The 15,872-nt window shown below is 49.8% G+C and overlaps 1 protein-coding gene across 1 annotated transcript in view; it reads right to left on the bottom strand.

Moving 5' to 3' along the window:
• The window catches only part of PUM3 (pumilio RNA binding family member 3), a 517,651-nt gene that overhangs the window by 412,580 nt on the left and 89,199 nt on the right, over positions 1-15,872 (bottom strand). Inside the window, exon 4 of the mRNA XM_069228428.1 lies at positions 12,521-12,656. Within this exon, the coding sequence (XP_069084529.1) occupies positions 12,521-12,656 (136 nt within the window). The remainder of the gene's footprint in view (positions 1-12,520; positions 12,657-15,872) is intronic.

Raw genomic sequence — 15,872 nt, 5'->3', positions numbered from 1 at the left:
GGCACTATTTCGCCCTTCTTCGGTGCCGATGGTCGGTCACCGATTTTATGGGTTGAGCCATGGCCTGATGGCAGTGGCGTCCCCTGGGCCTTGTCAGTTTTCTTATTTGCTATCTTCGACGTCTTACTCACTGTTTCATGGTCGTCTAATTCGTCCGAGTCCGATTCATGGATCGAGAAGGCTTCTATTTCTTCTTGTTCCTCGAATTCTCGGTGTCCTGTCGGCGTGGACGCCATTTGCAGTCTTCTGGCTCGTCGGTCACGGAGCGTTTTTCGGGACCGGAACGCACGACAGGCCTTGCAAGTTTCTTCCCTGTGCTCGGGCGACAGGCACAGGTTACAGACCGAATGTTGGTCTGTATATGGGTATTTGTTGTGGCATTTAGGACAGAATCGGAACGGGGTCCGTTCCATCAGCGTCGATGTCACACGCGGTCGGGCCGACCAGGCCCCGACGGGGGATCGAAAACTACCCCGAAGGGCAACGGAGATGTTATCGTTTGGATTCGATGTCGATGATATCTAACCCGATCCCGAACGCAACAATACCGACGTAATTTTCTGATTTTGAGCTAACTTTCCGTTCCGAAACCCGGAGCGAAAGGAACACGTCCGAACCCGATGGCGGAAAGAAAACAATCGAAGATGGAGTCGACACCCATGCGCAATGGAGACAAAGAGGAGGAGTCCCTCGGTCCCGTGACTCGAAAGACTTCTTCGAAGAAAAACAACTTGTAACACTCCGACCCAACACCAGATGGCGGGCTATGCTATGCACAACATGTGTATCTACAGCGACAGATGCCATCGAACATATATTTTTCTATAACAAAACCTATTGGCTGGATTTGTCTCTGAGTGTGTGTTCCTCATTTATTGCATGTGTGTATGTACAACAAATGCTTAACACTACTCCTATGATAAGCCTACTGCTCGACCACACTACCACAAAATAGAGCATTAGTATTATCTCTTTTTGCCACTATCTTACCTCTAAGGGGAACCCTTGGACTCTGTGCATACTATTCCTTACTTTGAAATAGTGCATACAGAGCCAACTTCCTACAGGAGGGCAGACCAGAGGGGTTTTGTAGGGCACCGGGGGTGGGGGGGGGGGGGGGGGGGGGACAAGTCCACACAGAAAGTACACTCTCAGCGGCACGGGGGCGGCCGGGTGCAGTGTCCAAACAAGAGTCAGGTTTTCAATAGAAAGCAATGGGAGACCAAGGGGTCTCTTCAGCGATGCAGGCAGGCAAGAGGGGGGGCTCCTCGGGGTAGCCACCACCTGGGCAAGGGAGAGGGCCACCTGGGGGTCGCTCCTGCACTGGAGGTCGGATCCTTCAGGTCCTGGGGGCTGCGGATGCAGTGCTTTTACCAGGTGTCGGGTCTTTGAAGCAGGCAGTCGCGGTCAGGGGGAGCCTCGGGATTCCCTCTGCAGGCGCCGCTGTGGGGGCTCAGGGGGGTCAACTCTGGCTACTCACGGTCTCGCAGTCGCCGGGGAGTCCTCCCTGAAGTGATTGTTCTCCACAAGTCGAGCCGGGGGCGTCGGGTGCAGAGTGCCAAGTCTCACGCTTCCGGCAGGAAGCGCGTGTTTTCAAAGTTGCTTTTTTGTTGCAAAGTTGCAGTCTTTGGTGAACAGAGCCGCTGTCCTCAGGAGTTCTTGGTCCTTCATGATGCAGGGCAGTCTTCTGCGGCTTCAGAGGTCGTTGGTCCCTGTGGAAAGCGTCGCTGGAGCAGTGTCTTTAGAAGTGGGGAGACAGGCCAGTAGAGCTGGGGCCAAAGCAGTTGGTGTCTCCGTCTTCTCTGCAGGGTTTTTCAGCTCAGCAGTCCTCTTCCTCTTAGGTTGCAGGAATCTCAGTTCCAAGGTTCTGGGGAGCCCCTAAATACTCGATTTAGGGGTGTGTTTAGGTCTGAGGGGTTAGTAGCCAATGGCTACTAGCCCTGAGGGTGGCTACACCCTCTTTGTGCCTCCTCCCTGAGAGGAGGGGGGGGCACATCCCTAATCCTATTGGGGGAATCCTCCATCTGCAAGATGGAGGATTTCTAAAAGTTAGTCACCTCAGCTCAGGACACCTTAGGGGCTGTCCTGACTGGCCAGTGACTCCTCCTTGTTTTTCTCATTATCTCCTCCGGCCTTGCCGCCAAAAGTGGGGCCGTGGCCGGAGGGGGCGGGCAACTCCACTAGCTGGAGTGCCCTGGGGTGCTGTAACAAAGGGGGTGAGCCTTTGAGGCTCACCGCCAGGTGTTACAGTTCCTGCAGGGGGAGGTGAGAAGCACCTCCACCCAGTACAGGCTTTGTTACTAGCCACAGAGTGACAAAGGCACTCTCCCCATGTGGCCAGCAACATGTCTGGTGTGTGGCAGGCTGCTAAAACCAGTCAGCCTACACGGGTAGTCGGTTAAGGTTTCAGGGGGCACCTCTAAGGTGCCCTCTGGGGTGTATGTTACAATAAAATGTACACTGGCATCAGTGTGCATTTATTGTGCTGAGAAGTTTGATACCAAACTTCCCAGTGTAGCCATTATGGTGCTGTGGAGTTCGTGCATGACAGACTCCCAGACCATATACTCTTATGGCTACCCTGCACTTACAATGTCTAAGGTTTTGCTTAGACACTATAGGGGCACAGTGCTCATGCACTTGTGCCCTCACCTATGGTATAGTGCACCCTGCCTTAGGACTGTAAGGCCTGCTAGAGGGGTGACTTATCTATACTTCATAGGCAGTGTGGGGTTGGCATGGCACCCTGAGGGGAGTGCCATGTCGACTTACTCGTTTTTGTCCTCATCAGCACACACAAGCTGGCAAGCAGTGTGTCTGTGCTGAGTGAGGGGTCCCCAGAGTGGCATAAGACATGCTGCAGCCCTTAGAGACCTTCCCTGGCATCAGGGCCCTTGGTACCAGGGGTACCAGTTACAAGGGACTTACCTGGATGCCAGGTTGTGCCAATTGTGGAAACAAAAGTACAGGTTAGGGAAAGAACAATGGTGCGGGGGCCTGGTTAGCAGGCCTCAGCACACTTTCAAATCAAAACCTAGCATCAGCAAAGGCAAAAAGTCAGGGGGTAACCATGCCAAGGATGCATTTTCTTACACACCCTATCATCAGACAGCCTGGAGCCAGGGCTGGGGAGTCAGGAAATTCCAAGGACTAGAAAGGAAACCTCTACAACCGTCTTGTACTTAAAAGGAGGCACAAGGTATAAAAACAGGGCCCTCAGACCCACTTTCCAGTTCACTATTTGGACCTGAGGAAGGACTCTGTAGACTACCTTCTGCTATGGCCTGCTGCGCACTCCACAACACTGCTTTTTGCACACTGAAAGGGCTGCTTTGTTGCCTAGAGCCTCCGCCTTGAACCCTCAGAGGCCTCTCCTGCAGCATGAGCGCTACTTCTTTAAGTGAACCCGGGACAACCAGAGTGACTCCAAGGGCTAGTGTGCTGACCTCAAGTTCTGTGCCACATGGACTTAACAGGCTCCCACCATCTTGCACTCATAGCTAGATCCAACCTGAGCGAGTCCTACACCTCTAAGTGGTGCCCTCCAGTCTTGGACCCTTAGTAGTGATGCTAAATGGTCGCTGTAAGGAAATGCCTCCTTGGCATGGTTGCCCCCTGACTTTTTGCCTTTGCTGATGCTATGTTTACAATTGAAAGTGTGCTGAGGCCTGCTAACCAGGCCCCAGCACCAGTGTTCTTTCCCTAACCTGTACTTTTGTATCCACAATTGGCAGACCCTGGCATCCAGATAAGTCCCTTGTAACTGGTACTTCTAGTACCAAGGGCCCTGATGCCAAGGAAGGTCTCTAAGGGCTGCAGCATGTCTTATGCCACCCTGGAGACCTCTCACTCAGCACAGACACACTGCTTGCCAGCTTGTGTGTGCTAGTGAGAACAAAACGAGTAAGTCGACATGGCACTCCCCTCAGGGTGCCATGCCAGCCTCTCACTGCCTATGCAAGTATAGGTCAGCCACCCCTCTAGCAGGCCTTACAGCCCTAAGGCAGGGTGCACTATACCATAGGTGAGGGTACCAGTGCATGAGCATGGTACCCCTACAGTGTCTAAACAAAACCTTAGACATTGTAAGTGCAGGGTAGCCATAAGAGTATATGGTCTGGGAGTCTGTTTTGCACGAACTCCACAGCACCATAATGGCTACACTGAAAACTGAGAAGTTTGGTATCAAACTTCTCAGCACAATAAATGCACACTGATGCCAGTGTACATTTTATTGCAAAATACACCCCAGAGGGCACCTTAGAGGTGCCCCCTGAAACTTAACCGACTATCTGTGTAGGCTGACTAGTTCCAGCAGCCTGCCACACTAGAGACATGTTGCTGGCCCCATGGGGAGAGTGCCTTTGTCACTCTGAGGCCAGTAACAAAGCCTGCACTGGGTGGAGATGCTAACACCTCCCCCAGGCAGGAGCTGTAACACCTGGCGGTGAGCCTCAAAGGCTCACCCCTTTGTCACAGCACCGCAGGACACTCCAGCTAGTGGAGTTGCCCGCCCCTCCGGCCCCGGCCCCCACTTTTGGCGGCAAGGCCGGAGAAAATAATGAGAATAACAAGGAGGAGTCACTGGCCAGTCAGGACAGCCCCTAAGGTGTCCTGAGCTGAGGTGACTCTAACTTTTAGAAATCCTCCATCTTGCAGATGGAGGATTCCCCCAATAGGGTTAGGATTGTGACCCCCTCCCCTTGGGAGGAGGCACACAGAGGGTGTACCCACCCTCAGGGCTAGTAGCCATTGGCTACTAACCCCCCAGACCTAAACACGCCCTTAAATTTAGTATTTAAGGGCTACCCTGAACCCTAGAAAATTAGATTCCTGCAACCACAAGAAGAAGGACTGCCTAGCTGAAACCCCTGCAGAGGAAGACCAGAAGACAACAACTGCCTTGGCTCCAGAAACTCACCGGCCTGTCTCCTGCCTTCCAAGGAACTCTGCTCCAGCGACGCCTTCCAAAGGGACCAGCGACCTCTGAATCCTCTGAGGACTGCCCTGCTTCAACGACGACAAGAAACTCCCGAGGATAGCGGACCTGCTCCAAAAAGACTGCAACTTTATCCAAAGAAGCAGCTTTAAAGAACCCTGCAATCTCCCCGCAAGAAGCGTGAGACTTGCAACACTGCACCCGGCGACCCCGACTCGGCTGGTGGAGAACCAACACCTCAGGGAGGACCCCCGGACTACTCTACGACTGTGAGTACCAAAACCTGTCCCCCCTGAGTCCCCACAGCGCCGCCTGCAGAGGGAATCCCGAGGCTTCCCCTGACCGCGACTCTCTGAAACCTAAGTCCCGACGCCTGGAAAAGACCCTGCACCCGCAGACCCCAGGACCTGAAGGACCAGACTTTCACTGCAGAAGTGACCCCCAGGAGTCCCTCTCCCAAGTGGAGGTTTCCCCGAGGAAGCCCCCCCTTGCCTGCCTGCAGCGCTGAAGAGATCCCTTGATCTCTCATTGACTTCCATTGCGAACCCGACGCTTGTTCTAACACTGCACCCGGCCGCCCCGCGCCGCTGAGGGTGAAATTTCTGTGTGGGCTTGTGTCCCCCCCGGTGCCCTACAAAACCCCCCTGGTCTGCCCTCCGAAGACGCGGGTACTTACCTGCTGGCAGACTGGAACCGGGGCACCCCCTTCTCTCCATTGAAGCCTATGCGTTTTGGGCACCACTTTGAACTCTGCACCTGACCGGCCCTGAGCTGCTGGTGTGGTAACTTTGGGGTTGCTCTGAACCCCCAACGGTGGGCTACCTTGGACCAAGAACTGAACCCTGTAAGTGTCTTACTTACCTGGTAAAACTAACAAAAACTTACCTCCCCCAGGAACTGTGAAAATTGCACTAAGTGTCCACTTTTAAAATAGCTATTTGTGAATAACTTAAAAGTATACATGCAATTGAAATGATTCAAAGTTCCTAATGTACTTACCTGCAATACCTTTCAAACAAGATATTACATGTTAAATTTGAACCTGTGGTTCTTAAAATAAACTAAGAAAATATATTTTTCTATACAAAACCTATTGGCTGGATTTGTCTCCGAGTGTGTGTACCTCATTTATTGTCTATGTGTATGTACAACAAATGCTTAACACTACTCCTTGGATAAGCCTACTGCTCGACCACACTACCACAAAATAGAGCATTAGTATTATCTCTTTTTACCACTATTTTACCTCTAAGGGGAACCCTTGGACTCTGTGCATGCTATTCCTTACTTTGAAATAGCACATACAGAGCCAACTTCCTACAGTCGCAGATAGCGAAAAGCAAATCTTGGGGCTTTGAAAAACTGTTCGCTAAAAATGCTCTGAGAACAGATGAAAGACCGGGTACCAGCCTGCTCATCGATGCACCCAAGGTGCATCGCCGGTCGGCCTCACTTCGTGGTATCTCCCGCTACGTTCTTCGCAGCAGCAAATCCTGCTCAGCGGTCCTTCGCCAAATGGGTATCTGGCCTCCTGGAACTCTTGTCAGCTACAGCCGCCTGCCTCATCCTGCTGCATATTTAGAAATCTTCCCCACAACTTTCTCCAGCAGCTCCACGGCGACTACGCTTCTTCCTTCGACACCATCTGCACCTTGCCCCTCTGAACTTCACCTTTTCCAAAGGCAAGTGTTGACTGGGCCTATTCCACTTCTTGTAACCGACCCGCACTTCATCGCAGTCTGCCATATTTCTCGACTTTGACCTGGCCTCACATGACTAGATGTTAACGAATGGTGCTTTGATTCTCTAGGCACTAGTTTTTACTTTAAAAAAAAAATATCATAACTCTGGTTCTACTGATTGGATTTTGTTGTTTTAGTGTCAAGTAACTTTTTTTAAATTTACTCTTTTTTAAGGCCCAGCTTGGCAGCACGCGGTGCTTTCTGCAAGACATGTTGTATTGAATATATTGAATATAGGCTTTTAACCACGCCCTCTCTTGCCATTTGTTCTTTGTTGTGCGTGTCTTAAATTCTTCCTTTTTATTGGAGCATTTTGCTAAATGTTCCCTCCTTTGTGTGCTAAGTTCCTGCCCAGGAGATTTCCATAAGAGAATATTTTTGTTGGCCATCATACTACTACATGCTTTCTCCTGTTACAGCTGTGAATGCCCTTTCTCCCTCCTCCAGTCTGGTTCTCTTTCAAGTCAGTATGACGCAGCACAGCATGGCACCTCGGTAGAGCAATGGTTCTCAAACAGAGCAGGGCACTAGACGAAAGAAGCTATTTTAGATACATGAGAGGGGCACTGGTCAATAAAAGTTCTCCAGCTACAGGATGGCTTCTCTGAACATAGTGATGTTTGGTATCAAACATCTTGTGTAGGAAGTTGGCTCTGTATGCACTATTTCAAAGTAAGGAATAGTATGCACAGAGTCCAAGGGTTCCCCTTAGAGGTAAGATAGTGGCAAAAAGAGATAATACTAATGCTCTATTTTGTGGCAGTGTGGTCGAGCAGTAGGCTTATCCAAGGAGTAGTGTTAAGCATTTGTTGTACATACACACAGGCAATAAATGAGGAACACACACTCAGAGACAATTCCAGCCAATAGGTTTTTGTATAGAAAAATATATTTTCTTAGTTTATTTTAAGAACCACAGGTTCAAATTCTACATGTAATATCTCATTTGAAAGGTATTGCAGGTAAGTACTTTAGGAACTTTGAATAATCACAATAGCATATATACTTTTTACATAAAACACATATAGCTACTTTAGAAGTGGACAGTGCAATTTTCACAGTTCCTGGGGGAGGTAAAGTAATGTTAGTTCTTGCAGGTAAGTAAACCACCTACGGGGTTCAAATTGGGATCCAAGGTAGCCCACCGTTGGGGGTTCAGAGCAACCCCAAAGTTACCACACCAGCAGCTCAGGGCCGGTCAGGTGCACAGTTCAAAGTGGTGCCCAAAACACATAGGCTTCAATGGAGAAGGGGGTGCCCCGGTTCCAGTCTGCCAGCAGGTAAGTACCTGCGTCTTCGGAGGGCAGACCAGGGGGGGTTTTGTAGGGCACCGGGGGGACACAAGCTCACACAAAAAGTACACCCTCGGCGGCACTGGGGCCGCCGGGTGCAGTGTGCAAACACGCGTCGGGTTTTCAATAGGTTTCAATGAGAGACCAAGGGGTCTCTTCAGCGATGCAGGCAGGCAAGGGGGGGGCTCCTCGGGGTAGCCACCACCTGGGCAAGGGAGAGGGCCTCCTGGGGGTCACTCCTGCACTGGAGTTCCGATCCTTCAGGTGCTGAGGGCTGCGGGTGCAGGGTCTTTTCCAGCCATCGGGATTTTAGAGTCAGGCAGTCGCGGTCAGGGGGAGCCTCGGGATTCCCTCTGCAGGCGTCGCTGTGGGGGCTCAGGGGGGACAACTTTGGTTACTCACAGTCTCGGAGTCGCCGGAGGGTCCTCCCTGGAGGTGTTGGTTCTCCACCAGTCGAGTCGGGGTCTCCGGGTGCAATGTTGCAAGTCTCACGCTTCTTGCGGGGATTGCAGGGGTCTTTAAATCTGCTCCTCTGGAAACAAAGTTGCAGTCTTTGTTGAACAGGGCTGCTGTTCTCTGGAGTTCTTGGTCTTTTGGAAGCAGGGCAGTCCTCTGAGGATTCAGAGGTCGCTGGTCCTGGGGAAAGCGTCGCTGGAGCAGTTTTCTTCTGAAGGAGGGAGACAGGCCGGTAGGGCTGGGGCCAAAGCAGTTGGTGTCTTCTTCTCTGCAGGGGTTTTTCAGCTCAGCAGTCCTCTTCTTCGTAAGTTGCAGGAATCTAAATTCTTAGGTTCAGGGAAGCCCTTAAATACTAAATTTAAGGGCGTGTTTAGGTCTGGGGGGTTAGTAGCCAATGGCTACTAGACCTGAGCATGGGTACACTCTCTTTGTGCCTCCTCCCAAGGGGAGGGGGTCACATTCCTATCCCTATTGGGGGAATCCTCCATCTGCAAGATGGAGGATTTCTAAAAGTTAGAGTCACTTCAGCTCAGGGCACCTTAGGGGCTGTCCTGACTGGCCAGTTACTCCTCCTTGGTTTTCTCATTAATTCCTCCGGCCTTGCCGCCAAAAGTGGGGCCGGGGCCGGAGGGGGCGGGCAATTCCACTAGCTGGAGTGCCCTGTGGTGCTGGAACAAAGGGGGTGAGCCTTTGAGGCTCACCGCCAGGTGTTACAGCTCCTGCCTGGGGGAGGTGATAGCATCTCCACCCAGTGCAGGCTTTGTTACTGGCCACAGAGTGACAAAGGCACTCTCCCCATGTGGCCAGCAACATGTCTCGAGTGTGGCAGGCTGCTAAAACCAGTCAGCCTACACAGGTAGTTGGTTAAGGTTTCAGGGGGCACCTCTAAGGTGCCCTCTGGGGTGTATTTCACAATAAAATGTACACTGGCATCAGTGTGCATTTATTGTGCTGAGAAGTTTGATACCAAACTTCCCAGTTTTCAGTGTAGCCATTATGGTGCTGTGGAGTTCGTGTTTGACAGACTCCCAGACCATATACTCTTATGGCTACCCTGCACTTACAATGTTTAAGGTTTTGCTTAGACACTGTAGGGGCACAGTGCTCATGCACTGGTGCCCTCACCTATGGTATAGTGCACCCTGCCTTAGGGCTGTAAGGCCTCCTAGAGGGGTGACTTATCTATACTGCATAGGCAGTGTGAGGCTGGCATGGCACCCTGAGGGGAGTGCCATGTCGACTTACTCGTTTTGTCCTCACCAGCACACACAAGCTGGCAAGCAGTGTGTCTGTGCTGAGTGAGGGGTCCCCAGGGTGGCATAAGATATGCTGCAGCCCTTAGAGACCTTCCCTGGCATCAGGGCCCTTGGTACCAGGGGTACCAGTTACAAAGGACTTACCTGGATGCCAGGGTGTGCCAATTGTGTAAAACAAAAGTACAGATTAGAGAAAGAACACTGGTGCTGGGGCCTGGTTAGCAGGCCTCAGCACACTTTCAAATCAAAACATAGCATCAGCAAAGGCAAAAAGTCAGGGGGTAACCATGCCAAGGAGGCATTTCCTTACATCTTGTATTAATAAACCCTCACTGAATCCAGTAGTGGATTTACTAATACATGCACCCAGAGAGTACCTTTGAGGTGCCCCCTAAAAACCTACCCGACTGCTAGTGTGTTGACCGACTGGTCTAAACCAGCACAGCCACCCTAGGCAGATTTCTGAGGGCAGAAACAAAGCCTGCTCTGGGCAGAGGCGTTATCGCCTCTTCCAGGTGGGATGGACATTACACGGTGGGATGCTCCAAAGGACCAGCCGCCTTTATTATGCAAACCAGGTATCTCCAGATGGTAGAGAGGACCTGTCCTGACCCCACTTCTTGGTGGCAAGACAAATAGGAAAATTAGTAAGATTAGGAGATCTGCCCCCATTGTGTCATTTCCAACCCTATGGTAGACCAGCTGACGTGGACACCACTTTGCAAATTCCTCCATCTTGTTTTGGATGGAATTAGCCTTCTAGGGTCAGGGTTATGCCCACTACCCAGCGGAAGTGGTGATATAGAGGGTGTGGTCACCCTACAGGCAGGCAATCCATTGGCTGCTACCTGGCACTCTCCTTAGTACCCTTGAATTGAGTATTTAGGTGACACCACTGAACCCAAGAACTCAGGATTTGATGGATCTAGAGAAGAAGGATGAAGAAGGGTCACTGCCTGGCGAGAACAGCAGAAGAAATGTGGGCCCTGCCTACCCACACCTCTCTCGACAATTGCAACAGAGTTACTCCTGCAAAGCTGGAGAACTACCAACAGCGCTGGTAGCCTGCCAGCACCTGGCAAATTGCCACCAGTCTTCCTTGAAGTAGAGGAGTTACTTCCCTGCAGCCACCGAAAAGCGGATTCCGGTCCTCCATCTGCAACTCCCCAGCCCGACCGACACCACAGATGACCAGGAGGAGGGTACCCATGCTCTGGAGGACCAGGACTGTCTCCCCACCAAGTGTGACAACATCAGGACCAACCGGAGACATGCAGCACCAATCCCTAGGGTACCAGACACCCTGCACCAAGCACCAATAGTAAGAATCCATTGCGGATTCCCACTACACCAGGACCAAGCAGCTGTCAAAAGACATCAGCATCACTGAGACCCACTTTGTGAGTGCTCCAGCAGTCTTGATTTTGCCCCTGCCAGGTGTTGGCTCCTAACCACAAGTAGCATCTTTGCGCACAGAGCCCAGCCACCCTATTCACTCTGCATCCACGTCTGGATCCAGAAGAACCAGCTGTGCCTGCTTGCTTTAAGGCCCCTTGCGAACTCAAACTTGTCCCAAAGTCCCCCTTTGCAGCATGTTTCCAGGTGGCCCCCCCTTCACCACGGTGCGCCCAGCTACAACCTCACCAGCACCTTGCACCCGGTGGAATTCGGGAAGCTACTGATGAACTGCTGGTAGTACTTTGGACCTTGGGCCCCTACATCTCTAAACCCAGAAGGTGAAACCCTGAAACCTACTGTACTTACTTTCATGCATTGGTGACACTTCCATCCGTAGGACTGCATTGTTCGCAAAGGACACAGGTTTGAACTCTTTACTTACCTGTAAGAAATAATAACGAAAGCAGTACTTACTCTTTTACAAAGTTCACAACATATATAAAACGAAGTGTTATTTTTTTCTCTATTGGTCTTGGATTTATTCTTTGAGTGTGAGTCTTGTTTATTGCCTCTCGAGTACAACAAATGTTTTGCACTGCCCTCTAAGCCTAACTGCTCACCCACACTACCACAAAAAAGAGCGTTAGCATTATTTACTTATGCCTCTGTCAACCAATTGAGGATCCACTGGACTCTCTGCGTTGTATACTTCTTTTTAGTGCACCGTATAGAAAGCCAGCATCCTACACTGGTGGCAGAGTTGGGATCTGCGACTTTGCGTTTGCAGATACCACTTGGTCAATAAGTGACTACACGAGTAACTCCAAAATTGCCTTTAGTTAAAATTCAATTTTTCCAATTGGTCATTTATCTAAATTCTTAAAAATAACAGTTAGGGTCTTGGTTAAGTCCCTATAGTTATAGAATTAAATTTTTTTACTGAAGTTAGGACTTGTGTCAGGATTTTTCTTTCCTAGTCCTTCCCCAAAAAAAGTCCCTACATTAGTGCAATATTGAGTACCTCAGAGGTTGTGGCTAAGGAGCTCGACCTTACCCTTTATCTGCAGCTTTCTTTCAAGCAGTTAAGGACTTTCCGCAAAGTATCCTACGTTTGCTCACAATAATATCACAATTATTTGAAGCGGTCAAGTATTTTGATGTGCTCTGTGTTGCCAATGGATCTTTGGCACTACATAAATCTTCCTGATGAGAAGTACTTTCTTTATAGAATGCATGAAATAAAATTACGACTATTTCCAAAATCTGTACTAAAAAGAGAAAGGTTATTGAGAAAAAAGAGAAATAGTTTTTTTTTTCTTTCTTTCTGAAATCTCACCTCAAGTTAGATTAAAATTTGTAAAGGTGGGCCAGAGGATTAGATAGAAACACATTCTACAATATGTTTTTATGATTTTGTCAACCTTTAACATGGCTTACCGTCTGACGTTCTCCCAAATTTGTTTGGATTTAATGATCACATCATAATTGCTTTTCTCATGCAACTGTCTGGTCGTTTTTAATTCCTTCTTTTTCTTTTTCACATCCTCCCGCTTTGCTTTCTTGGATTCGGAGCCTGGAGATTCAAAAAGTGTCATTGGGATCAATGTCAGTGTCACATTATGTCAATGGTTTGAAATCCTCTAATGTGTGCAACCTTCTATACACCACACATACCTGTAAAGCAGGGCTTTCGTTAATAGCAAACAGAAATATCTTTTCTTCTGGATTATTCACTAGCTTAACCATTACTACAGAGTCGTTATGGTTAAGCTAGTTAACAATCCAGAAGAAAAAATATTTCTATTTGCTAATAACTTAAGCCCTGGTTTATGGGCAGTGGTGGTCCCAAAAGTTGCACAGCATTGTTTTTCTTTTTTTAAATGCACAGCAAAAACTACTGGATTTACATGAATTATAATCCAGAGAAGAGTATTTATTTAAACCTGGTTTCCAGAACTAATTTTGAATAACTTCAAAGCAATTTCAATTAGACTAGTAAAGAAAAGTGAGAACAATTAATGATATCTGCACAGACAGTTTGCAAACAGACTCATTAACCACCAGTGCTTGAAAAAGCAAATCTGATTTAACAAGACAATTGATCTCCACAGACAACCTTGTACCAATCCATGAAAAAGAAAGAAGGAGTGTAAAGAAATGGCTCCCTGTTGCAGTTACCCCCCACTTTTTGCCTGATACTGATGCTGACTTGACTGAGAAGTGTGCTGGGACCCTGCTAACCAGGCCCCAGCACCAGTGTTCTTTCACCTAAAATGTACCATTGTCTCCACAATTGCCACAACCCTGGCACCTAGGTAAGTCCCTTGTAACTGGTACCCCTGGTACCAAGGGCCCTGATGCCAGGGAAGGTCTCTAAGGGCTGCAGCAGGTCTTATGCCACCCTAGGGACCCCTCACTCAGCACAGACACACTGCTTGCCAGCTTGTGTGTGCTGATGGGGAGAAAATGACTAAGTCGACATGGCACTCCCCTCAGGGTGCCATGCCAACCTCCCACTGCCTGTGGCATAGGTAAGTCACCCCTCTAGTAGGCCTTACAGCCCTAAGGCAGGGTGCACTATACCACAGGTGAGGGCATATGTGCATGAGCACTATGCCCCTACAGTGTCTAAGCAAAACCTTAGACATTGTAAGTGCAGGGTAGCCATAAGAGTATATGGGCTGGGAGTCTGTCAAAAACGAACTCCACAGCTCCATAATAGCTACACTGAATACTGGGAAGTTTAGTATCAAACTTCTCAGAATAATAAACCCACACTGATGCCAGTGTTGGATTTATTAAAAAATGCACACAGAGGGCATCTTAGAGATACCCCCTGTATTTTACCCAATTGTTCAGTGCAGGACTGACTGGTCTGTGCCAGCCTGCTGCTGAGAGACGAGTGTCTGACCTCATGCGGTGAGAGCCTTTGTGCTCTCGGAGGACAGAAACAAAGCCTGCTCTGGGTGGAGGTGCTTCACACCTCCCCCCTGCAGGAACTGTAACACCTAGCAGTGAGCTTCAAAGGCTCAAGCTTCGTGTTACAATGCCCCAGGGCACTCCAGCTAGTGGAGATGCCCGCCTCCTGGACCCAGCCCCCACTTTTGGCGGCAAGTCCAGGAGAGATAATGAGAAAAACAAGGAGGAGTCACTGGCCAGTCAGGACAGCCCCTAAGGTGTCCTGAGCTGAGGTGCCTCTGACTTTTAGAAATCCTCCATCTTGAAGAAGGAGGATTCCCCCAATAGGGATAGGAATGTGACCCCCCTCCCCTTGGGAGGAGGCACAAAGAGGGTGTACCCACCCTCAGGGCTAGTAGCCATTGGCTACTAACCCCCCAGACCTAAACACGCCCTTAAATTTAGTATTTAAGGGCTTCCCTGAACCTAAGAATTTAGATTCCTGCAACAACAAGAAGAAGGACTGACTAGCTGAAAACCCCTGCAGAGGAAGACCAGAAGACAACAACTGCCTTGGCTCCAGAAACTCACCGGCCTGTCTCCTGCCTTCGTAAGAACTCTGCTCCAGCGACGCCTTCCAAAGGGACCAGCGACCTCTGAATCCTCTGAGGACTGCCCTGCTTCGACGACGACAAGAAACTCCCGAGGACAGCGGACCTGCTCCAAAAAGACTGCTACTTTATCCAAAGAAGCAGCTTTAAAGAACCCTGCAATCTCCCCGCAAGAAGCGTAAGACTTGCAACACTGCACCCGGCGACCCCGACTCGGCTGGTGGAGAACCAACACCTCAGGGAGGACCCCCGGACTACTCTACGACTGTGAGTACCAAAACCTGTCCCCCCTGAGCCCCCACAGCGCCGCCTGCAGAGGGAATCCCGAGGCTTCCCCTGACCGCGACTCTCTGAAACCTAAGTCCCGACGCCTGGAAAAGACCCTGCAACCGCAGCCCCCAGGACCTGAAGGACCGGACTTTCACTGCAGAAGTGACCCCCAGGAGTCCCTCTCCCTTGCCCAAGTGGAGGTTTCCCCGAGGAAGCCCCCCCTTACCTGCCTGCAGCGCTGAAGAGATCCCTTGATCTCTCATTGGCTTCCATTGCGTACCCGACGCTTGTTCTAACACTGCACCCGGCCGCCCCCGCGCCGCTGAGGGTGAAATTTCTGTGTGGGCTTGTGTCCCCCCCGGTGCCCTACAAAACCCCCCTGGTCTGCCCTCCGAAGACGCGGGTACTTACCTGCTGGCAGACTGGAACAGGGGCACCCCCTTCTCTCCATTGAAGCCTATGCGTTTTGGGCACCACTTTGAACTCTGCACCTGACCGGCCCTGAGCTGCTGGTGTGGTAACTTTGGGGTTGCTCTGAACCCCCAACGGTGGGCTACCTTGGACCAAGAACTGAACCCTGTGTCGTACTTACCTAGTAAAACTAACAAAAACTTACCTCCCCCAGGAACTGTGAAAATTGCACTGTGTCCACTTTTGAAATAGCTATTTGTGAATAACTTGAAAAGTATACATGCAATTGAAATGATTCAAAGTTCCTAATGTACTTACCTGCAATACCTTTCAAACAAGATATTACATGTTAAATTTGAACCTGTGGTTCTTAAAATAAACTAAGAAAAGATATTTTTCTATAACAAAACCTATTGGCTGGATTTGTCTCTGAGTGTGTGTACCTCATTTATTGTCTATGTGTATGTACAACAAATGCTTAACACTACTCCTTGGATAAGCCTACTGCTCGACCACACTACCACAAAATAGAGCATTAGTATTATCTCTTTTTACCACTATTTTACCTCTAAGGGGAACCCTTGGACTCTGTGCATGCT

The sequence above is a fragment of the Pleurodeles waltl genome, chromosome 1_1 (assembly GCF_031143425.1).
Source record: "Pleurodeles waltl isolate 20211129_DDA chromosome 1_1, aPleWal1.hap1.20221129, whole genome shotgun sequence".
Taxonomy (NCBI): Eukaryota; Metazoa; Chordata; class Amphibia; order Caudata; family Salamandridae; genus Pleurodeles; species Pleurodeles waltl.
This window is presented reverse-complemented; position numbering and strand designations above follow the sequence as displayed.